Here is a 24,553-nt window from a genome sequence, read left to right as displayed (position 1 = left end):
GAGGATTACCTCTTTTGGGTTGTACTTTCAATCTATTATCATAATTAAATGAGCAACTCTAAACCACTTGCAGTGTTTTCCAAATATAGATATGTACATGTCCTAAATATTGAGGTACATATTAAACTCCATCACTGATAGACTCATTTAGTTTCCTCCAAATGGAAAGTTTTGGGAATCCCTGGTGCCTGATGCTGTCTTGCGTCAGCACGCAAATACTGGAAGGGATTCCCCGATGTTTAATGCATCTGGCATCTGAACTATATCGGCGCTTCTTCATTTTGCGAGACAAATGCGAGGATGCAGTGAAATTACGCCTGTGAGTCCTGGAGACACACAGACCCTGAAGATACATCTCTCACATGCGACGTATGCCAACACAATTATGCAATAATTGCATGTGCATTCTTTAAATGTAATTCAACAATGAATGTCAGTTGTGTTATTTATTTATCAATGTTAGTTTCTCTCCTTTTTTGCACCGCCTTCTGTATAAATTCGTCTGACGTGAACCAATATATAAAAGGGCTGTTTGAATCAAATGCTGATTAAATTGACTGCATTAGTCCGCGTTTCCCCCTGTTTTAATATGAAGGGTAATCAGCTAGAGAGTGGGTATAATATAAGCCCCCAGTGATGCCTCTATATGTGACATTTAGGCGAAAAACGATGCGTTACAGCAAACAAATAATACGGCTCCGTTTCACCCGTAATACACAGAAATACGAGCTTTCAGCGGGGGCGTGAACGCGGCAGCGGTCCATCAAGAGGAATGTCAGCCTGGGGAAGGAGGCCGGCCGCTGATTGGCCGCCGCGAGCCACGTGACCAGTTCCCAAGCGGAGTTTCCGCGACAGCTGGAAGCCGAGCGGCACAGGCGCATCGTCTCTCTGCTCACATTATTGGAAGTAACAAGACTTCAGCTCATCGCAGCCCCTCCACTAAAACCCTGGTCTGGCATGGGCGACAAGAGGAGTCCCACAAGGTAACCACCGACCTCATGCGTCGTAGATATTCAATATGGGAGAGGGGGAGCGGACAGCGGAAAAATATGGGTTCTCTCCACCGTCTCTCTCTCTCTCTCTCTCTCTCTCTCTGCATGTGTGTGTGTGTGTGTATGTGTGCGCGCACGGGTGTTAAAACCTCATCGCCAATTACAGTGTCGGATCACAGCGCGCTTGCAGATGATTTCCCAAATCCTGTAGGCTTATCCAGATGTTTGCTATCGATAGCCGTCGTGGATGCGAGCTCAACTTCTTGTTTCCTCTCGCCCCCCCCCCCCCCTTTCTCTCATATCCTTCCATCCTATTTTTTTTTTCATTTTCTGTTGTTGTTTTATTTTTTGTTTTGTTTTTGCATTTATTGTTTTTTTTTTTTTCCCAAAGGCCGAAGCGTCAACCGAAGCCCTCCTCCGACGAGGGGTTTTGGGACTGCAGCGTGTGCACGTACAAGAACACGGCAGAGGCTTTTAAGTGCATGATGTGTGATGTCAGGAAGGGGACATCAACAAGGTAAGGCGATGTATATACATTACCGCATTAACGGATCCAAATGGAGAGGGGGGGGGGAGGGGGGTCCTTGGGGGATTGAGGGTCTGGCTCCCACAGCAAAATGAGGAACAGTTTAAATTTACCATCATCCTCCCATCTTAGTAGTTTTTGCATTTGTAGCATGAGCAAATTAAGGCAGATATTTAACCTTCCCCATGTTTCTCAGTGTAGTTCACACATGTCGGTTCATTCTCTTCAGTTTTATATGGATAATCACATTTATTCCCCCTCTGAGTTCGACTTCGGCCATGTTTCCCCTCAAACTACCCATGCTGAATTGTTAATTTTTAACCTTTTCACATCTCTAAGTAGTGCGTTAGTCTCCGTGCCTTTGCCTGGGTGTTGACACTGACACTCAGTGAAATGAGGGAGAAGGGTCACTCATAATTTAAGCTCGCACATCTGTCTAGTCCCCTCCAGAGATATTTGTAAAACACAGGCGTACAAATACACAGCACACAGATGCGCGCACACGCACACACACACACACACGTGGTGCCCACTGTGCCTGTGGCTGATATTTTCACTGACATCAGTGATTTGAAGCAGGAAATGACTAAGACGGGATTCAGACAGACATTTGCTCTGTGTTAAAACAACGTAAGGGGATTTTGTTAGTGGGGGTGTGTTGTTTCATGCACCAGTGAGACCAAAAAAAAAAAAAAAATACAATTTAGCATGTCTAGTTGAAGGAGGAAGACACTGTTATATACTGTTATGTTACAAAGATAATCCACCTGGAATACCTTTACATGTTGATCACTGGCCAACGCATCCTGTTACCAAACGACATAACGTTGCATTGCAGATAAAATCTAACCACATCCAACTTTTTTTTTTCCCCCTCCTCCCTTTTCTTTTTTGCACAACGCTGTATTGTTTCAGTGGAGCCCCCCGTGGTGCCCGTCCCCGCTGCGTAAACAGAAGACACTTCCCTCATTGAAATGAATGAGCAGTGCTGCAGGGCAAATGTCTGTGTGAATCCAGCCTTATTCCTGAGTGGCAGTCATTATCAGAATGAAAACACAACAAAAGGGTGATGGAGAGGAAGTGTAGTCGTGTGTTCAAACAGTGCGTTGTTACATGATCGCCTCACATTAATGCGTCGCTAATTGTCCTCGACTGCATTAGCACAACTTTCTCAGTGACATAACTACAAGAGAAACAACAACACATCAGCGCAGTTGTCAGCTTTGATGCCTTTTTTTATAATTTTATGTGATGCTGCGTGGACTTTATATGCCTGTGTATACTGTTGTGTACTTGCACACTTGTGTGTACGTGCGTGGGAGGGCTAGTTGTGAAAAGAGGTTGTCAGAGCAGCTGCCAGACAGACAACCGTAGCTCATTACTATGCAACAGCTTAATCAGCCTGCTGCCATCAGACACACGCTCACACATACACACACACACACATACAGACAAGCACACAGATGCAGTCAACATGCAAATTTCACACATAACTGCATAGTTATTGGTACACACGCGGGCACTTTCTTAATGTGCACATTCATAAGCACACGCTCAAGTGCGTCTCTGCTTCACAAACAAACAAAAGAGACCGAGCAGCAGACGTGCTGTTGTCATTGGGTCCAGCTTATTGCAATTGAACGTTGATTGTTGAGGACACTTCAGCAACTCTGGTGTGCTCATGTAAAAAGACGCGGACAGCTTTGCCAAGAATGTGCTGTGCCCGAATCTTCACCAAAAGCTTCAACACTCTTTGTCTTCCCCATCTTTTTTTTTTTTTTATTGGTTTTTGGGGCGGTGAAGTTGGCAAGGACACAAGGACCTAGAAAGTCCCGCTACACCCCAGACACCCAGCGACAAATTTAGAAAGCGTCCGTGAGAATGTCTTATTTAATGTTAATAACCCCACTGTCTTCCCAAGCTGCAGTGCTGCGGAAATGTTGTAGTAGCCGTGTCGTCAGGCTCTCGAAGGCCACACACAAACTTGCACAAACACAGGCTAACACTGCAGCAAAATGGCCACAGAGGTGGCCTCAGCTGTTAATGACCGAACACAACAGACAAAGTGGGTTTCTCAGCGTGTAAGCTGAAGGTGCTGAAGGGCAAACAACCTGCAGAATATTAATGTAGGACGCGGCAAATTCCCTCGCCGGTTGCTAAACAAGTGTGACTGAGCTATTACTGTGAAATAATGAATTAATGCCCGAGTGTCCAGTGGGAAGAAGAAGTGTACTGTAACCTGAAGGTCACAGGTTTGACAGACAGTGTGGGTTCTGTATAAATGGCTTCCATCCACATATCATTCATCACAGGTCGATAGCACTAACTTCTTGTATAAAGTGTCACTTTTTCCAGAAGAATCAGACTCTTTCAGCAAGTGCTAGAGGTGATAGATGATATAAAAAGAGAACATCTTAGGACAAGTTAGAGAAATATTTTAGGAAGAGGAGAGTTTGCATGTAGATAGCCGACAGGAGATGAAGATGAATGTTTTATGAAGGCGAGGTTTAGCAGATATTGCTGCCAATACCCCTCTGATGTGGAGAGATGATCCACTGCAGGGGCCCAAAGCCGGCGGCGCTGATTGAGAGCACGTTGTAGAGGCTGGGTGTTTGACTGAAGACAGGCATACATCAGCAGGATTGGACTCGCTTATCGGAGGAGATGGAATGAAATAGAAGAGAGAGCGAGACAGGTTGACAAAGAGTCTGTCAATGGCTCAGAAACACAGACAGATACACAAGTGGGACCCGCAGTTGCACAGGAAAAAAACTGAAAAAAATGCAACAGCCGCTGTTTTTATGTATTGTTTTTTAAAGAAAATGTTCTCTGGCTGGAAACCCGATGCAGGTATTTGTGCAGATTAATATGGATTAACATGTTGCCACAGTATTTCATTAAAGCTGTCTTAGAGCAGCTTTTGGATTGTATCGTATCCTGCAGCCTCGTTATCTTAAGACTTTCCTGAGAAAAAGTGCCCATTTTATCTCCCCGCAACTTTTTGGGCTCAGCCCCAGCCTCAGAAAACCAGCGTGATAGATAGAAGTCACAGCACGGCGCAAAAAGATAAGTGTAAGGTCACAGGTTTTATTCCTGTATCAGCTGGAATACCCAGGCGGAGTGTCCCTGAGCAAGACACTGAAGGCCTCCCAGTGCACCCATACTAATGGTACTGGATCAGAGTGTCATGCTAATGTTTCAAATATAACAAGAAAGATGAGACATGTTTCAGAGTTAATCCTGAAGGTGAAGATGTGAAGTGGTGCTGATAGACAGCTGTTAAACCCCTTCGTCATTAGCCAAATACTACTGGGTGTAACAGAGCAGTGTGTGTGTGTGTGTGTGTGTGTGTGTGTGTGTGTGTGTGTGTGTGTGTGTGTGACCTTCTCTGGTGTCTCGCCTCCACCACCTGCATCTGTTCACTGAGCTGAGCTATGACAAGTCAGGCCCACCAGGGAAACAGCGTGCACATGCTCTGCCTTCAGGAGCTTGTTTGGCAGCATTATATTTCTACAGGTCGGGGCAGTGAGCGTGATCATGCTTCTGTTAGTTCTCTCTCTCTCTCCCTCTCTCTCTCTCTCTCATTTGTGTTCATGCTCTCTTTTTACCTTTATCTCTCTCAGGAATTGGTGCTCACGCTTTTTTTTTTTTAGTCTCTCCACAACCGCCCCGCCTGCCCTCTCCCAGAGTTGAACTTAACCTCGGGCGTCTCTCTGTGACAGATTGACTGATGTGCAGGTTTTGTCAACTCTACCTAAACAAGCACAAGCCCCTCTGGCTAGTAGGGAACCTGTCAGGATTTGGCTGTTTAGATGTTGTTTTATCATCCTCCACATAAGATTGGCCTCACAGTTCATGTACAGTGCGCACACTGTACATGAACTGTACAGCTATAATTGCTGGGCTATAATTGTGCAGCTGAGTTTGTGCAAATAGAATGAAACACTAGTTTCCCATAGTCCAAGGTGACATATTCAGCTGTCTGTGATCCCAAAATTCATATCTTTGTCAATTTACAACAATATAAATAAAACAAAAAAGCTTTATTTTTTAAAATTATGGTTATTTTGGCTTGAAACAAAGTTCGGCTAATCATTCCAGCTCTCCATAAACGTACTCCTAGAGGAAGAAAGTCATTAGTCATAGGTAAACAACACAAGTTAGATAAAATGCCTTCCCAAGCCGTAACTGCTGTAGGAAATATTGAAAATCATATTGTTGCCATTTGGTGTGAACTTCAGGAGTCTCGCTTGTTATATGAACTGTCGTGGAATAATAATGTACAATATAATGCTGCATACATTAGATGCTGCCTGGAGAAGAATTCATCCATTTAAAATTCATAGAATGTAAAGTGTGAATTTGTTGTATTTATCACCTCACTACATGTGTGTTTACAGGATGCTTCCATTTAGCAATACAGTCAGTTACCCTGTACTTAAATCTCTATTAGGCATATTATTAGCTTCTTGGTACAGTTTCTCCTCCTCTTCATATTTTACAGCCTTTTACTCATTCTATAATCAGAATAATAACCGTTTGTCTGCCAAAATGCGTGGGAGAAAGCTAATGTGGCAGACAACCAAAAATTTGGGATGACCTATTTGACTGCTTTTTAATGCCACTGTTTACTTCTATTTCTACTGTAATTTCCCACTCTGCTAGTAGCTTATTTTGTGTAATCAGAGTGTAACACAGTTGACTTTCACCTCTTTCTTTCCACTTTTTTTTTTTTTGTTGTTGTGCAATTTGTTTTGCCACTTAATGTTGTGTCTCGTCTCCTTGGGAAACGGTTATGAAACCGTTCCAAAGAAATGGTTGCACATGCAGCCTTTGATTTGGGAATAGAACTTGGGACATAATTGAGTGATTATGTCAAATGAGATCATTCGAAAACAGGCAACAGCAGATACCAAAACAAGTTTTATGAGGAGCTGGATCCAATCTGCAGTAGAGAGGAACTAATATTGTCACTGCATCTGATTTTATACAATAACTAAAATGATTGATACAAATTGCATCTATGAACAGGTATGATGCATGTAAAACATACTCTATATCATCAATCACTGTTTTAAAAGCCTATGTGAATTATTACATCCTCTAATAGCAATGGGTTCAGCCATGTGGGTTACTGGTGTTAGCACTCACACAGCATACAAACACCGAGTGTACGCCAGGGACAATGAAGCTGGCTGTTATCACGTCACTGTGGCTCAAGATTATGGCGACGTGATAAGCCTGTAATTACTGTAGTGACACTGATGCATGACATGCCGCCCTGTGTATGTGCGGGCGTTTGTGAGAGAGAAAGAGAATGTGGTGTAGTGTGGCTAGCAGGCTGCAGAAGGTGTCATAAACCACAGGACGTGGAGAGCCATCTGTCTCTCTCTCTCTCACACACACACACACACACACACACACACAGACAGTGGTAGCATGTACAGGCAGGGAGAGCCATTAATCATCAGGTTGGAGGAGCTCCCAGGAGCGGCCTACAACCTGCCGATAGAAAAACTGACACACATACACCCACACCTGGATTGAAGGTGTTCAACAGGGCATAAAATGAGCTATTTCACAATGATGTTACAATCATCACAGAACAGTGAGATGAGGTTTGTTTATAGCCGCGCGCGCGCTCCAGTGCTTATTTGCAGTCCGTCCGCTGTCCTGTGGGCTGTTTGCTCATCACACCGTACAGTCGACAAACATTAGCAAGCAGTCCTAACAGCTGCAGAGTTTGGGGCTGATGTCTATTGGATTGAACGTATTGTTGGATACAGTATTTTATAAGCACAAAAGAAAACGCATTGGTCGATCATAAAACGTTAAGCAACACTAATGTGCTAATTGAACTAATGTTCAAAATGTTATATTTGAATTCCTCATCTTGGACTGTAGTAACAGGCATTTTCCTCATTTACTCTCATTTTATAGACCAAATGATTATTTGTACAGTTGAAATATGAATCTACAGGTCAGTCAAAGTAAAATGATCCTTACTACTCCGTTTGTTTTAAAAACTCCAGCTGTGGTAAATCGAGGAGTGCTATCGATGAGCTGTTTGTCCAACGTGGCAGAGACGTAACTGCCTCATAATTTCATCAGAACAGGGAGTGATTTGCTGCTAGTGTTGATTCATCGAGTGCTTGTTCTCCCCCTCTGTTTTTTGAGCGCGGGCCAGAGGTGGAAGAGTGTGAGGTCGGTGGGTGCATCAGGAGGAGGGAGAAGAGTGTGGAAGGGCAGAGGAGTGAGATAGCGATAGATGGCATGTATGTATGTGTGTGTGGTGTGTGTGTGTGTGTGAGTGTGTGTGACATATTTGGGAAAGGGGTCAGCTAGAGTTCCCCTGCGAGTGTGAAGGATCAGAATCAGCATTTCTACTTTACAGCTTTTACTCTTAAATGTGAGCTGGAAACGCAGCAAAGGATTGTGAACAGCAGGAGTTGAAAGTGATGCTTATTTTGTGGCATGCACATTATCCTCAGCAAACATAAAGTGGGAGAAAACCAGAGGAAGGAGGAACCGATGCCAGCGAACATGCCCTTTAATCCATACATTTCCCTGATCACATAATGAGATTATGATTAATATACACTGCTTTCCTCACGCTCCCCTTTTCTAGGAAATTCAGTGTGTTTAAGCGGTTCTCATAACGGCCTAATTTCCCAGCGTGGGACTCCATTAGCTGCAGCAGAATAGATGGCATCAGTGGAGCAAATATTGATTAGAACAACTCGTAGTATTAATGTCAGAAAGAATAGGCTGTTACATTAGGCACAGAAATGCCTGTTGGAATCAATAGACACACACAAACACGCTCAGCTTCCAGATGGAGAACAGCAGCGAAGGCCTGAGTGCGACGGTAATAAGCATTTGATTAGGTTAGCAGAGGCAGCTCTGTTTAGGCTTGCTGATTTGCCTCACTGTAATATTAGGTTGTCTGTGTCCTCTTTCACCTCCAGGTTATCGAGTTGGTTCTATTAGTGACGGTCTACTTCATTGTAATATATGAGGAAGATAGAATGTACAAATGTGTTTATAGTTGGTACTCATTGCTCTCTAGTGCAGCCGGCCAAATAGAAGAAAATCTTTATTAGCCTCGGGTGACTTTTTTTTTTTCCTGTATCGCACATTAAGCAAAAATACAGCAGCTCATTTGCAGCATTAATGAGACAGTAGTCATTCATCTGATCCCGGCATAAAGTCAATCACACAGAAACCGCATCCTGAACTGAATTAATGAATCAAACGCAGACCAATGAGGCAGCCACCCGTCTTGTTTTGTTTTGTAGTTTTGGATGCTGCTGACATTTGTCCTAAGGGCAGGATGGTCTGCCGCTTTGTGTGCGAGCTTCAGTAAATTCAGAACACCAGACACCGCTTTTGTTTCCGCAGGAGGAGTGTCGGGGGTAAGGGGTGTCAAGGAGAGCGGCAAATGACTGGATCTGGGAACGGAGGACTCCGAGAGGCCTCTGGCTTTTATTTAAAAAGGTGTCAGCAGTTCTGCAGCACCGTGCTGACAAGACAGACACATTAGAGGATCTCTACATCTCCTCCCCATCAGACAGTTATGTAGGCCAAGAGACCCATTTGCATTTCACTCTAGCCTCACTAGCAACACTGCATGTTCTGTGAAGGCAGTGATAACTCAAAAAAAATAAAAAAAATCAGACTCGGGGAGAGACTCTTTGAAGCTGGGCCCAATTTAGGTCATCCCAGAATTGTTAAACAACAGCTTTGCCCTTAAAACAAGACAGCAGACCAGCAGACTTGGCTTACATTCAGCATTTCCTCTTAGAAATTGAGGGAGACGCCTCTAAATTAAACTAAATAGGCCACCGAAGCTCACTTTGGAGAGGTGTGACCCATAATGTAGAACTCCAACACTTGGCCAGGTGCTTAAACTAATTCTGGGCTGATTCTGTGTAGTCCAGTACATTTGCACACTCTGTGCTTGTACTTTATTATAATATTATTACTTTAATAGTACAGCGGCGTGAAGCGGTTTTATAGTACAGCGTTACCAGCAGGGCTTAAGGTAGATATAGTGTGTTTCACAACCTTGGAGGATTCAGGTAAACAATAGTTTGGAAATCCTAATCCACTGTTAGCATCATACAAAGCTGATAACGGTAAAAATTGCTTCATAAAAATACAAAAATGGTTTTAACAGCTCTAATTACAAAAGCGACTGCTCAGCGGGGCTTAGAAAACTAACACTGTGCTCTTCCGCTGTTCTCATCATGCCCTCATGCTTCATCTGCTCAATGGGCGCTTGCATGTGTGCAGTCATGTGCCTTAATTGGCGTACGTGTCGTCGGCTCTTTGCATACGTTGCCACGTGCACCCCGTTTTTGATTTGCACACATGCATTTGGCTTTTGGTGCATGTGTCTGCATGCTTATGTGCGTACTGGAGGTGCATTCACACATGTAACTGTGACTGGGCGTGTGTGTGTGTGTGTGTGTGTACGTACATGTGCACAATCAGGCCCTAGATGTGTAGACTCTCTCAACAGATGGCCTTTTCAACACACTCGCCTCTCAGCTAAGGCTCTTGCCAGCAACAAAAAAAAACAAAACATAACTGTCACACACAGGCACTCTCCTGCACAGAAATGTGATCGCAACTTTCATGCAGGCAAACGTTTATCAGACTCATTGCATAATGCATCATTTCTGAAACAGAGCACACTTGTGGAGAATGGAAATGTGACAGTGAGGAGGAACATTTAGTCAAGCATACTCCAACGTCATATTTGAGATCGGTTGCGTGTTCACCATTTTCTGCAACCGGTGTGTGAAGGTGCATCACTTATTACACCGTCGTCGTCGCCATCAGCGAATATGTCAACAATGACGAACCAGGACTAAATTAGTTTGGGCGCAAGGGGAATTTAATTTTCTAGATTAAGTAAAGTGACAAACCATTTGTTGTGACCTCACTGTTCTTCTCATACGGCATGACGCGGTGCTTTTATTTATTATGGCTCTCTTCGAGAGAAACCGTGCGGCACTCTGAATTCAGCACACATCGCTACGTACATTTACAATTCCCATCACGTCTTTGTTTTCACCAAAACAGATCTCATCTTGTGAACGTGTAGCCCTGTGAGAGCTAAAAACAAGCCTGTGCAGGTATGCTACACATCTCACAGATGGCTGAGTCCTGGGTTTTATTCTCAGTGCATTCTGTGTGTGTTGCCACTTGCTGTCTGTGTTAAGAACACTTCAGTAGCGCCATCCTAACCAGCACTGGCAGCGATTATTGGCTCTTGATTATGGTGGTAAGCTAGCATGAAGCCATGTGTTCACTGCGATTTTCCCTCTCATTAATCTGCCACACTGTGTCTCCCCACCCCCCTGTCTCACTCTCTCTCACTCCTGATCCCCTTCCCCACTTCCTCCGTCTCGTCAGGAAGCCTCGTCCCGTCTCCCAGCTCGTCTCCCAGCAGCAGGTAACGCAGCAGTTTGTGTTGCCCTCGCAGCCCAAAAAGGAAAAGAGAGAGAGAGTAGAGAGGGAGAAGAGCGACAGAGAGCCGACACTCAAGAAGAACAGTCACAAGAAGATGAGGTAAACAAACTGACACCAGGTTGGGGGCTCAGTAGGAATCAGATATTACAGGGATTCATGAATAAACACGAGAAGCTATAGATGCTGTTTATGTTGCTGCCTGAAGCTGGGTTGATGTGTTATATTACATAAAGTACTTCAAAAGATAGAAGAGGGTCAGAAACACCAGAATACCTTTCAAAGGAATATACTCTTTGGAGTTTTCACTGTTGCTAAAATTGCATTTAGTGCTCTTTGCACATCGTGCAGACCTCTTATCTCGCTTTCTATTGTTCAGGCCAAGATTAAAAAACATCGACAGGAGCAGCGCCCAGCACCTGGAGGTGACGGTTGGGGACCTGACAGTCATCATAACAGACTTTAAGGAGAAGGCCAAGCCCTCGTCCACCACAGCCACATCCTCCAGCGCCGCGTTGTCGGCCGACCACCACAGCCAGAACGGCTCCAGCTCAGAAAACACAGAGAAGGGGCTTTCCCGTTCCTCCTCACCACGAGGAGAGGGCAGCTCGGTCAACGGAGAGTCCCACTGAGTCACCCCCTCGAAACCTCCCGCCCCTTCCACCCACATTTCATCTGCAAGTCCACAGGTCACTAGGGGAGCATCCTGCCTCTAATCCAGAGCTGCACAAAACCGTTTTTTTCTTGCTTTCTCCTGGATTTTTCAACTTTAAAGAGAATTGCAATCGACTAATGAAATCAGGCAAGTTAAAGGACTCTCCACAGCACTGGAATTATGCATTTAGAAAACGGTATGAAACAGTCTTTGCTCCGGTTTCCTTCAAATGCGCCTACATATTCAATATTTTTATTACACAAACTCGCAGCTCCACCGTGGTCAGTGGCAGGCAGAGTGACTTATTTTTCCCTCATGTGGATTTATTAGCCTCTGTCTGGAATCTCTGCCGACCGGACATAAACCCGAACTATGTGGTAACACCGGTGCTCAGTGTCTACACTGAACCATCTGACAGTGAACCTGTTATCCTGATCTTGATACTCCCAAGCGTTTCATTCTGCACTGCCTCTCCAGCAGTCCAGCGTAACTTTTTTTGACACAGGATAAGACATGCACTCCTTTCTGGCATCATTTGGTGTTTTACCATAATGTCTGGAGCAGGTTGTTTAGTTCAGGTAATGCTTGCAGTTTTTTGGGAAAGCCCACTTTTAAACGGTACTGTACACGGATAATATATGATTTAAAAGGATAACACTGGTGCTTTTTCTTTGTTTGTGCTAATAATCTGGAGTTTGTCAGCACACGGGTTTTATTTTTCTCAGCTTTTGTTCCGTTTTTCCATTATATTAACCACAAACACAAATTTAAACCTGCATTAAGTGATTTTTCTGTTTACTATTAAATTGAAAACCTGAACATGTGGAGAACTGTCTAGCTATATGCAGCTTTTAACTCATTATTTTGGATTTGTAATCTTCATGTAGACCAACTATAGACCGTGTGCTTTTGGCAGACTAGTACAGACAAGCTGCTGTTGTAAGAATTGGACTTCACTTGTTCAAGAATCCACAGGTGTTGTCTTGCGTGATACTTCTTTGCTTCCAGCTCGCTTGTAACTCACTTAATGCAGCTTTAAGAATGATCCAAGCTTTTTAATTGTGGACAGCAGGTCTGAAACTTTGGTGATAATGATGTAGACAAACCAGTCACTGACATCCTTCATGTTATTGCTAACAGTGGTTACTGTCAATTACATGACTTTCATAGAATGAAGCATATACTCAAATATGGCAACAGTTGTCACAGCCTTACAACTACACATGAACTGCTGTTATTTTATCAATCCAAGTAATTTCTGAGGTCTGATCTCAGTAGGTGTAATTCCTCTTCCTTTAATCTCTGCTGCACAAACCGGGCTGCATCTGCATATGTGTCCCAGTGGAAGGTGAGGGTGCTAATACAGGGGTGGGGTGTGAAAGACTTCAGAGACAGAATTCCTTCATTTTGATGTAGAAGAGTGGAGGAAATTTAGAGTATACTAAACTCCCAGCAGAACTATTGATCAACCTAACTACACAATAAGTTATAAAACCTGTAGAATATCTACACAGAGAAAATGGATATTTCTAAAATATTGTACTGCTATGTTTTGATGTGGTGGTATTATCCATTATACCAGTGTTATTGTCAAGATTTTTACTTTAACATTTTAGCACATGTACTGAGAATTGTCATGGCATGATTATATTCTGGTCTCAGTATATTGTGGGACAGCCTATGTCTCTTAGTTTGTTAGTATGGTTTATTGTGTCAGAGATGTACTCTCATAGGTTCACTACACTAGCTGGGACTAGGTGTGTGGACTCGTGATAACTGCACACATTTGTTATTTGGTTGTGGCAAAAATGGAAGGCACTTGATGTCACGTGTTCATTTTTTTTTTTTTGCCGTTTTGCTTTGCCATGCTAAGTTGTTTTAAAAATGTGTGAACTTGTTTATGACATGTCTGAATAAGAAAATAACAAAATTCAAACAAAAATGTCTTTTCTTATGCATAAAAAAAAATACTTTAATAACTTTCGTACACACAGGTGCATGCACACACTATTGTATTTGCATTTTTTTGCCATTTAGGTTTCTTTCTTTTTTTTTGTTTTTTAAGCAGAACATTTCTGTTGTGTATTTTTGGCTTCATCTGGCGAATGACTCCGTAACTGGTGCCTATCCTTAATGCATAGAGGTTCAGTTTACTTAAAACATCAGGCCCATCATAGGAAACTCTGCATGCCTACATTTTCATTTGAAAACTGTGTTTATGTTATAGGTCAGTATCCTCCAAGACTTAATTACATAAGCACTTTGAGCATAGAGCATTGGTTTACACATCCAGATAATTGCACTAGTCAATAACTTCATTTTCCCCCCACACTTCATAAAAATGCAATTGACGTTTGTGTCTGTTTGTCTGATGCAGCCACCTCAATAAAGACGACTAGTCACTTAAAGCCATGAATGGGTCTTTTCAGAGGTGAAATCATTTGAACGTTGCAGCACACGGAGCCTAAAGGGGGGATGGAGAGGAGGAATCAAGCTTGCTTATCGCTCCCACCCTTCCCCCATGGACCGGGCTCGACCCCCTGCTTCTCCTGCAGGATCTGGATCAAGGTAAACAGATGACACGAAGATACGACCCGGAAGTGTGTCGTCGCCTTCAAAATAAAAAGCGCAACAATAGGCGTGAAAGCGGAAAGAGGGTATGCCTGCACTGAACTGCTCTGCAATTAAGCTGCAAGAGGGAAACTGGTGTTCATCAGAGTGTAGGATAGGTCAACCGTGCTTTCCAGCTTGACATCAAATGTGTCCACATGAATAATGTGTCAAGTTCCGACAGAGCTGAGCAAGTTGAAAATGAAGCATAGTAAGTTTTAGAAATAAAAGAGGATCCAAACTAAAGATGGCAGCAGCATCATCAACAACAGCTAAATATAAAAACGGATGACAAAAACGTGCAGTTATATTACGACCACGAGGTGGCGCCATTGCCGTTTTATTTTGTACGCTTTGACCGGAAGTTCGTTCCCATTGCGTGTAACTTAGCCGGTGTTATTACACGCTAGTTTCTGTGTCATGACTTTAGCTCCTTGTTGTGTTTTCAAACTGGATAATGCGGCGGTACATTCGTGCACTAATGCTGTGCACGGTGTTTGCCGTGTTTTCGAGCTTGTATGTTTATAGTAGGCTGTTTTACTCGGACGTGTCGGTCGAAGGAAACGGGCCGAAGAGGGTCTTCATCCCACCGAGAGTACCCGGAGCCAGGCGAGGGGCTGCGGACAAAACCGGGCCCCGAAACCCACCCTGGTACAACAGGTAGGGCTGGATGTTGCAGTTTTCTCCAGCTTGCACGGGTTAAAAGTGAGAAATAAGTTAATATAAGTCGAAGAGTGAGTGTAGATATGTAATGTTTGCCACTAGTGATGTAGAGGAATGTGACTGAATGACCTGATCAGAGAAGCTGGACATAAGAATGATAGTATTTTTGTTTACATTGAGCTCTGATCTGAATTTTAAAGGTTTTCCTTACGTCCAAACACAGTTTCTTCTATTTTTGGGGAAGGATTTAGCATATCTTCATTTTTCTCTGTAGGTGCATACTCTAGAGGATTTGTGAAAATGGCAAAATGCTGATGTTTCACACAGGATTGCAATTTATAATACTCAGCATTCGGTGTATGCTGGTTTTTCTAAATTTAAAAAAACACTGTACAACAAAGAAAGTGTGTCCCAGAAAGTTTGAGAAGTTCACTTCTAACATGAGCATGACCCCTGAGTCTGTCTGGCTCTCTTTGCGCCCAGGTACATCATGCGTCAGCGGGGTCATGTGGACGCTGCTCAGGGAAGACCCGAGCATGTCATGCACCTGGCTGTCGTCGCATGTGGGGACAGGCTGGAGGAGACTCGCACCATGATCAAGTCTGCTGTGCTATTCAGCATCAAAAGTCTCTACCTGCACATCTTTGCTGAGGATCAGCTACACGCTACTTTCATGGAAGCTGTGAGTTGGAAACTGTTGTCTGAACTTTGACCCTCAAGTTGCTTTCTGTTGTTGGAGTGAATGACTCCAAGCTGGTTTGATTTTGTTGTCCCTGCTAACGTGTCATCTTTGTTCCAGATGGAGTCGTGGCCAACGTTTATTCGATCCCGGTTTAACTACAGAGTCTACTCCATCAGCTTCCCCAGTGAGCATGCAGCCGAGTGGAAGAAACTCTTCAAACCCTGCGCTTCTCAGAGGCTTTTTTTACCTGTATGTTTCTCATAGGAACACACTTAATCCTGAGAATCACTCATGGAAACAGATTTTGTGACTTTGGCTTCTGTCAAAACACAACTGAAGTTCTGAAGTGAAAGATCAGATTGGCAGCTGTAAAATACTATTTTTATTTCAGTCCCACAGTTAAACATTGTGTTTTAGAGTCACTGAAATTCTCCCTTTACAAAACTGCAGAACATATGCATATTAAGCACCCGACTGTGTCTTTTTTTTAATTTACGCAGCTGATCCTAAAGGACATTGATTCCATTATGTATGTCGACTCAGACATCCTCTTCCTGCAGCCTGTAGACCATTTGTGGGCATTCCTGTCCCACTTTAATTCTTCCCAGCTGGCTGCCATGGCCCCTGAGCATGAGGAGCCACGCATTGCCTGGTACAACCGCTTCGCCCGCCATCCTTTCTATGGCAGGACCGGCATCAACTCAGGGGTCATGCTCATGAACATGACGAGGATGAGGAGCACATTCTTTAAGGTAGGGTTGATGTGCAAAGACACATTCCAGCAAAGATTTGTTAAGTTGGAGATGCTTACTGTATTGATGTATTACCCCTAATTGGCCACAAGATGTCCTCCTCCTGCTGCGTTTGTTGTATTTGACTTGTTTATTATGGGTGTTGACAGAATGACATGACATCAGTGGGGTTGCGTTGGGAGGAGCTGCTGATGCCTCTACTTCAGAAATACAAACTCAATATAACCTGGGGCGACCAGGACCTTCTCAATATAATTTTTCATTACAACCCTGGTAAGAAGCACAAGCACTCACAGCATCTCTGTGTCAGTATGCACAGTCGTAGTCCAGATGTACATTTTCATGTGTTAAACATCAGCTTATCATATTTATAAAAGCCTACAGGATGTACCAACTGTTGTGTTAATTGTTAGCCTAAGTGTTTCTGTGAATTTTCATTCTCAGAGTTCATGCTGGAGTTTCCGTGCCAGTGGAATTATCGCCCAGATCATTGTATCTATGGGAGTAATTGTGCATCAGCTGAGGAGGAGGGCATCTACATACTGCATGGGAACAGAGGTGTTTACCACAACAACAAACAACCTGCCTTCAGAGCCATTTATGAGGCCATACAAAAGGTGGGCATGTCTTGGTGTGTCTGTGTCAGTGCATAACTTCATATATTTATATTATATTTTGGAATTCAGTATGCATTATTGTCCCCTTCCATTTCCTCAACAAAAACCAGGACAGGGATTGGACACAGTGGGATTTATTCACTGTTAAGCTTTAAAAGAAAATCGTAGCAGTAAAATACACAACTCTCCACATGAAAGAGGGGAAAATCCATTAAAATAGGCTACGCTGCCATGAGATTTATCTGTTTTAATGTTATCTGATGTTCCCCTCATGCATACAATTAACTGCATTTCCCTTAATAACTTTTTATAGCTCTTTTTAGCCTCCTTCACCACATACTTGTGAAAAAAGCTTTTGATGTCCATGCATTTCTTAATGAGTTGGTTATCGATTTTATTATTATTATTGAAACCAAATGAAGATAAGAATTGATCGAGAAGTGTGAAGTGAATCTAATCAGATAACAAACCAACCTTTAAATAATCAAAATTATTAATTGGAAAAAAGGGTTTTAGGTACTGTCCCTCTGGTATTTAAGCTCCAAAGGCTTTGTTACAGACTTTAACAACCTACAGCAATTATACAGGCAGAGTTTTATGGTACAAGAAGAGCTAAAGAAGCTTATTATGGCACTCCATTATGAGTTAGGAATGCACTGCACTTTTGACTAGAATATTGCTTTAATTTTATTGCCTCATTTTGTTTTCCTTTTGGGAATCTTTCCTGTATATTTTTTGTTTAACTGCTCTCTTACTAAAACAGAGACTGAAATCTTTCTTGGCTTAAAGAAAAATGTTTGCCCGTCGTGGTGTCATTTAGTAAGACACCTGATGTGAGGTGAACTTTTTTTTCCCCCCAGTGACACACCTGGTCTGTTTTTTTACCCACTTAGATGAGACTTGAATTGGTCTTAGTGACTACAGTTTGTCTACATGGACAAACAAATCTTCGCCATTGACAGAAAGTTTGCGTTAAAGCTAATTTTCCCCCCATGAGGATGTTTAAGTGTTGTTTACCAGCAGTATAATGATATTGACGATGAGAATGGCATTTACTTAATGAAGCCATCAACATTCACTGTCTCATTGCTTTCCTATTAACGAAGCATTGAACATAGATCCGGACAATGGCAGATCCACACCTTCTCAATGGCCTGCAGTTAAGACTGTGGCTTTATAGGACAAGATCAATTAGAAGTGAGCGTAAACACCCCACACAGGGGCACGTGGCGTGCATGACAATCGTTTTTCTAATAGTCTGTGCGGGTACAAACATGTGATTAACTCTGGTTTGCCAGGAGGACATTGAGTATAGATTGATCCTATATGTATTTAATCCATCTGAACAGAGCCTTTCATCTGTTTCAGCTTGTTCATTTGCAGCAGAACCTCAGGCTACATGAGCACTGTTATGGAGTGAAAATGTAACAGGATAGCGCTACAGTGGAAGTGTAATGGTTCAGAAAACTGTCACTAATACAGACAGAAGGTAGAAACACAGTGTAAAAACCTCTATTTAGTCCTATACAGTCTTCATTAACTCTATTTCAGCTAATGGGCAAGTTTACAGAAGCACAACACAAACTTAGCAGATAAAACTAAAGGGGCTGGCAGGTAAATCTAAAAGGATTTTAGAAGGAGGCACGCTAAAACAAGAAGCTCCTTTAAAGCTAACATGGGCAGTCTGGCAAATAGGTGACTGCTGCTGTGAGAGCTCATAAGTACTGGGGCTGATGACTGATGAGCAGCAGGTGTGTAGTCAGGTGGCAACTCAGGTGGGAGCTTGATGACGTGCACATTGTGAGCCTTTAGCCGGACTCTAATTTGAAAAGTATCTTGAAATCCTTGACAACCAACATTTCCAAAAAAAGGAATAACCTGAAGACAAGAAACTAGATGTTTAAATCTGCTAGGTTCTTTGCCAAAAATTGGAACAGCTATTGGCAGAAGCTCGATCGGGCTCATCTCAACCTAACTCAACCTCAACTCTAATTACCCTGCTTATCAAATCCACATCACCATCCATCAATTTCAAAAAGTGAAAATGTCCTACACATCACTGCAAACTAAAAGTAACAAATTCATTCAGTTACATTTTGATTAATTTAAAAATTCTTACCTAAACCCTATATCACTTTATTAGAATGCTTGTTGTTGACATTTATGTTACAGTGATATAAAAGTGGATCCGCAATAGGTTACACTTGGGGAAACTAGCAGCAAATGTTGAAATCATTCATAAAATATAATTTTTAACTTTATGCTGATCCTTCATGTTAAATTATAAAGTGTAGCTTTTTGTTGGAGCACTCAATGTTCCTAATAAACTGGCAGCTCATGTAAAAGTGTTTGAAAGTGGTTGAAATGGAAACAGAAACAGCAGTGCTCCTCCCTGTCTAAGTCTCAAACAGACCACAGTCACACCACAGTCTGTCCGTCGTAAAGTATCTCCTCCCTCCCGCCGCTGCAAAAAGCTGAGCCCAGGAAGCAGCAGTAAAATTTTACAGCTGAAGGTACGTTTAGAGTCGGAGTCTGCACACCAACTGTGCCCCATCATCCACACAAAATCAATACACCAACTGTAAATGCAACTTTATGACTGATGGGTGTGTGCATGTGTAGGTTTGTGCTCATAAAAACACCATTCTCTTTGTGGCCCAATATCACTGACCCAACTGCAAGCAAATGAACTGGCATAAAAAATGGTAATTCCCCTTTGATTTCCTCTGAGCATTGTAAAGGCTGCTTCATTATTGGGAAGACATGACATTTCTTCTGTAATCCCTGGTTATCAGTGGACAGTAAGCCTATAGCATAAAACATGTATTGCTTTACGTTTTGCCAGGCCAACCGATCAGATTAGATTTGGAGTCCCATCTGAGTTCAGTGTGCCTCGCAGATTTAGTTTTTAATTTATCCAGGGAAAGATATCTTCTGAGCCCAAATGCTGCCCAAAGCACCACTTTGTTTTCTTGCCGAGGGAACCTGATGATCAATTCCAGTGGAACAGTAGGGAGTTAAGAGCCATCCTCAGGGAGGTTATCCCTGTAGTTTGGGATTTTAGACGTTAATTTTAAGTTTCACACTTACTTCTTCTACCTTAAGGCTACCACTACTCACATTTCCCAGGTCTTTGAAGAAATGGAGAGGTAAGGTGATGTAGGAGAGTACATCATCTTATCTGGCAACATGGATATATTCTCTGTAACTGTACTCTTACATTCAGTACAGTTCCTCCTTGTAGCAGAAAAAAAGCCAGTTCTGTACTTTGTCAACACAATTATAAAAGTCCTTATCATCTGAATGATTTACATTTCTCTGAATGTCTCAGTAACTATTGTAGTAACTATTGTATCGCAACTACAGAAATTGCTGCAGGTTGAAGCAGATATGAGTTTTATTCCACACGTTTTTCTTCCTTGTCAAAAACTCAGTCACTGCCGGCAGATCCAGGTGTCATGTTACTAGCTGTAGCCTTAAGCAGAGAGTCCTTATCTGCTTGCTTTAGTGGAAAATATGTGCTGAGATCATTTACTTAATTACAAATAGTAATACACCAATGTAAACATACCCCACTATGAGTAAAAGTCCTGCATTTAAATACAAGGAGGATACAGCTATAAAACCACAAGGCATTGCACCATGGACCATCATCCTGAGTGTGTAATTACCCTGCACAAATGCTGTCAGAAAATGTGTGTGTACGACAACAAGCTCATGAATAGCTGATGAACATGAACTGGCTACAAAAAAAACATTACAGTATTATTTCATCTGAGGGTAAAAGCTAATGTTTAGAGCATTTCCACCATTAAGAATGATCCAATTACACAGATGTGTTGGGGGAGATTTAAAGCATATTGATGGCTTTATACTGTACATTTAGCTCCTGCAGGAGCTGAAGAATGGGCTCCAGAAAGCTGAAACCATCAACAACATGCAATAAGTTGTGAGGAAGTGGTCTGCCTGTTAATGGTGGAGGAATTTCCAATAAAAACAGATGGAAGGATGTGAAAAGCAAGCACTCAGCTTTGGCAAAACACGAACAAGAAAGCTGCTGGGAAAATTCAGTGATGGAGTTGCAGCATTGCACCAAACTGAGGATAAAGACAGAGATCGAAAAATTAAACACCTGAAAAGTCACAGAAGGGGTTAGCCGCACAAGACACACGCTTAGTCACGACTTGAAATGTTGTTTGAGATACTCTGGTGTTACGGTTCCTCCCTTTGCCCCTGTCTGTGGGTTTGGTTTTTGTTTCGTGTCCCACTCTCCTGCCATACCCATACATGACTTCCTCTTTCTCCACTCTCCACTCACCGGACTAATGACTTACTCGTTTCACCTGTGCGTCCCTCTGCTTTATCTCTTTGAGGGTCCAAGCAGACACGTGCTGTACAAACTGGATGCCACTGATGTTGTAGAGGCTCTGAGAAGTGAACAGTGATAAAGAAGGTCCCGTGCAAGGGCAGAGGAGCTTCTGCTTTATTAGAGCAATATTTTCTCCTTGTGTCAGTACCAGATAGAGAACAGCTACACACTGAGCAACAAGCAGCCCTATTTATTAGTGCATCTGATGGGTATCATTCCTTATTAAATAAAATATGACCCATTAAAATAAAAATCTATCATGTCTCAAAGAAGAGACACATTATTATTATTATTATTATTATTGGACTTTCATAAACCTGTGTAAACTTTCACCATTTGAGTGCTTTAGACTAGCTGAGACCATCTGAGCAATTTAGCACAGTGAACTAATGGATTGTTTTTGTCGTTCCAGTACTCCTTTGGCACAGACCCGGTGACTTCTTTGCTGGATCCTCTACAAGAAGAACTGTTGAAGACGACACATACTTATTGTGGTAAATCTCACACACTCCTCACAAAGAGACTGGCGCACAGCTTGGTAAATATCAACAGGAAGGCTCCACGTGGACGGTGACAGAAATGAGGGTTTTTAGGCCTTTATGAGATAAATTAGGCTTAATCCAGTAAGGCTTAGTAAAAAGTTATGTTCAGAAACAATGAACACAGCATGTTGTGGAAGGATTTGGAGTTTATTACTTTGAGCAGTTGCATAGTGCTCACTAGCTAGGTGTTCATCCAAATGTTGCTAAATTTGAACCAAATTTTGAGGAAGATGCACAAAGAAAATGCAGAGTTCACGTTTCCATCCATTACCAATCTGTGAATATTTGATAGTTCATCAAATGCCATTACTTTTTCAGGCAGGTATTTTCTGACACATTGTGGTTTTAGCAACATACCAACTTCTCCATCCTGCACAAATGTGTTTTCTTTTCTGTGATATTATAAAATTTTGTCTAAGACTGCAACTAGTGACTGTTCAGTTCTAGTTAGTTGCCCTGCAGGAGATGTTTATGTTTGGATATGTGCGGGATGAAGAAAAATATTGAATGTAGCAGTTGCACTGAACTTGGCTACAGCTTCTCTTTTTATCAAGAAGCATCTAGTCTCTTCTTTTTAATATCGTCCTTAATCATCTTTGGTTACTGACTGAATGTGTGATAGATCTGTAAAGGTTTGGAAGAGTAGCTCTTGATTTTCCATATTGGAGACTTGTTAAACCATGTGAAACGCTCTTAATTAAGAGATAGGAAAAACTACAATTTTTACAGCGTATGGTTCATTTTTTTTAAATGTATGCACTGGACGACCTCCTGAAACCACTCAGAACAAAATAATATTTAATAATATTTCAGACAACATTGGAAAAGTGGTTATGAAAATGATTCCTGTGAATTTTCTTTTCTTTTATTTCAGTGCCATGTGTTCATATAAAACCTCCATCAGAGTCTCGTTTTCAGTGATTCACAGTGTATGCCAAAAGGTCATATCACACAATCACATGTTCCAATGCCAGTTTAGCCAGTGTGTTTGTGTGTGTTGTGTCAGGTTCATAGTTCATGAACATTACTAAAAAAAAAAGGAGATGCTCTATTTCATTTCAAAAGGATGTGATGTGCAAATTGAGACGTTTTAGATATGCTGAAAATTCTTAGGTTATATATATATATATACTACAGTAACTGAATATATTAGCATACAAAATCCTCAAACATCCTGTTTAATAAGCTACACGTTATCTCCTCATGTCAAAGTGTTTGATTTCTATATAAATATAGGTTTTGCACCACTGAATGTATTTTGAACACTAAAGGTGGAAATCTAAATAATACCTGTCAGTGTTTATGGTTTCAGTGTAAGAAGTTTGTGAAATGTCTGTGTTTACTTGTTCATATGTCAGGGATGAGAAATAAAAGTGTCTCTTTTTTATAATAAACATGATTTTGTTTTGTAGAATTTGTACAGCATGGGGCTTTGTACAGCATTTTTGCAGATGCCCACTAGTGCTGAGGTACTTGTGAAAAATGTGTATTTGTTTTAATATTTATCATCAAGGAAGACTTGTAAAGGGAAAGTAATTCACACAATTACAAACATTTATTTGTTTTTAGCAGCAGACGTTTATTTGTTGGGCTATTCTAAAAGGATTTAACCTGAAGAAGATTGATGCGATGTTTCTATCGCCTCCGTGGGCAGATCAATGGACTTGCCAATAATCTTTGATTAGGCCACCTGAGGTACTGCACCGTCTTTGCCTCAGTTGTAAGGTGCTCATAAAGTGTAAGTGATGGCCCAATAACGCTGCCCTATAGGTGCCTGTCTGTGACACTGTAGAGCACTGACTATAGGGGATGAGTTTATGCTTATTCCCATTAGGTGAGAATACAACCATCCATTTATAGCTCTGGAGCTAGTTTGATTCATTGCACCAGAAATATCCTTCATTCATCACTATATATCCATAGGAGAGCTTATCAATTACCTTTATTGACCTGTGTGCTTAAATGCAACATGTAACATACCATGTCCCCAGGGAGAGAGAGAGACAATGGCTTGAACTGAGCACCATGTTGAAAAATTCAATATTGTCCATCTTCCAAGGTTTCATTTTCCTGCAACTAGATGTTTTATGTTGTTATAAATAACTCTGGTTTCATTTCTTTTTTGCCATCGCAGCTCAAAGAGAAACTATTAAAATATATATGTGCGTGTGTGTGTGTGTGACCTCCAGCATTTAAGAGTGGGTCAGAGTGGAAGATGAATGAAGATGAAAAACGGGGACATCAGAAAATAATTAAATGTACTCTGTCTTTGTGAGTGTCAGTGTTTTTGATGGACAAAATGAGAAATAAATAAATAAGAACTCCAAATAACAGTTGGCCATTTTTCTGTACTTGTCACACAACAAAATTTTGAAGAGGAGAGGTGAGTGCATAGTGGGAGGACAGAGAAAAGGCTGATGGAGTGGGTTAGTGATGAAAGAAAAGAACAAGGCTGTCATAGCGAGTATCGCAATTAAGGCATTTAGTTGCTTCAGAGCGCTATGTTTTGGACGTTGCTGTCCTGAAAACAGTTGGGCCGCAAAGTAGCCCTTGAAAGAGAACAAAAAAGAAGAGTTGTAGAGAAAGAGATTCGTTCAGGCGCACCATTTATTAGGATTACAGTGTAGCAGTGATTAATTAGTGGGTTAATTATGTACTGTATTCTTTT

The 24,553-nt window shown here is 41.9% G+C and overlaps 2 protein-coding genes across 2 annotated transcripts; both read left to right on the top strand.

The window, feature by feature from the left end:
* The first annotated feature begins 843 nt into the window (after window positions 1-843).
* yaf2 (YY1 associated factor 2) lies at window positions 844-14,066 on the top strand. The gene is made up of 4 exons (XM_026364083.1): window positions 844-983; window positions 1,384-1,509; window positions 10,942-11,097; window positions 11,375-14,066. Exons 1-4 carry the CDS (start codon window positions 958-960, stop codon window positions 11,625-11,627), a joined length of 561 nt encoding a protein of 186 aa, XP_026219868.1. The 5' UTR covers window positions 844-957; the 3' UTR covers window positions 11,628-14,066.
* Window positions 14,067-14,675: 609 nt separating this feature from the next.
* On the top strand, window positions 14,676-24,169 carry gxylt1b (glucoside xylosyltransferase 1b). The gene is made up of 7 exons (XM_026361321.1): window positions 14,676-14,920; window positions 15,407-15,605; window positions 15,723-15,854; window positions 16,106-16,357; window positions 16,507-16,630; window positions 16,802-16,974; window positions 21,756-24,169. Exons 1-7 carry the CDS (start codon window positions 14,718-14,720, stop codon window positions 21,915-21,917), a joined length of 1,245 nt encoding a protein of 414 aa, XP_026217106.1. The 5' UTR covers window positions 14,676-14,717; the 3' UTR covers window positions 21,918-24,169.
* Window positions 24,170-24,553: the final 384 nt, after the last annotated feature.

Source organism: Anabas testudineus, chromosome 23 (assembly GCF_900324465.2).
Source record: "Anabas testudineus chromosome 23, fAnaTes1.2, whole genome shotgun sequence".
Taxonomy (NCBI): Eukaryota; Metazoa; Chordata; class Actinopteri; order Anabantiformes; family Anabantidae; genus Anabas; species Anabas testudineus.
The sequence above is the reverse complement of the archived record's forward strand: the minus strand, read 5'-3'. Positions and strand labels throughout refer to the sequence as shown.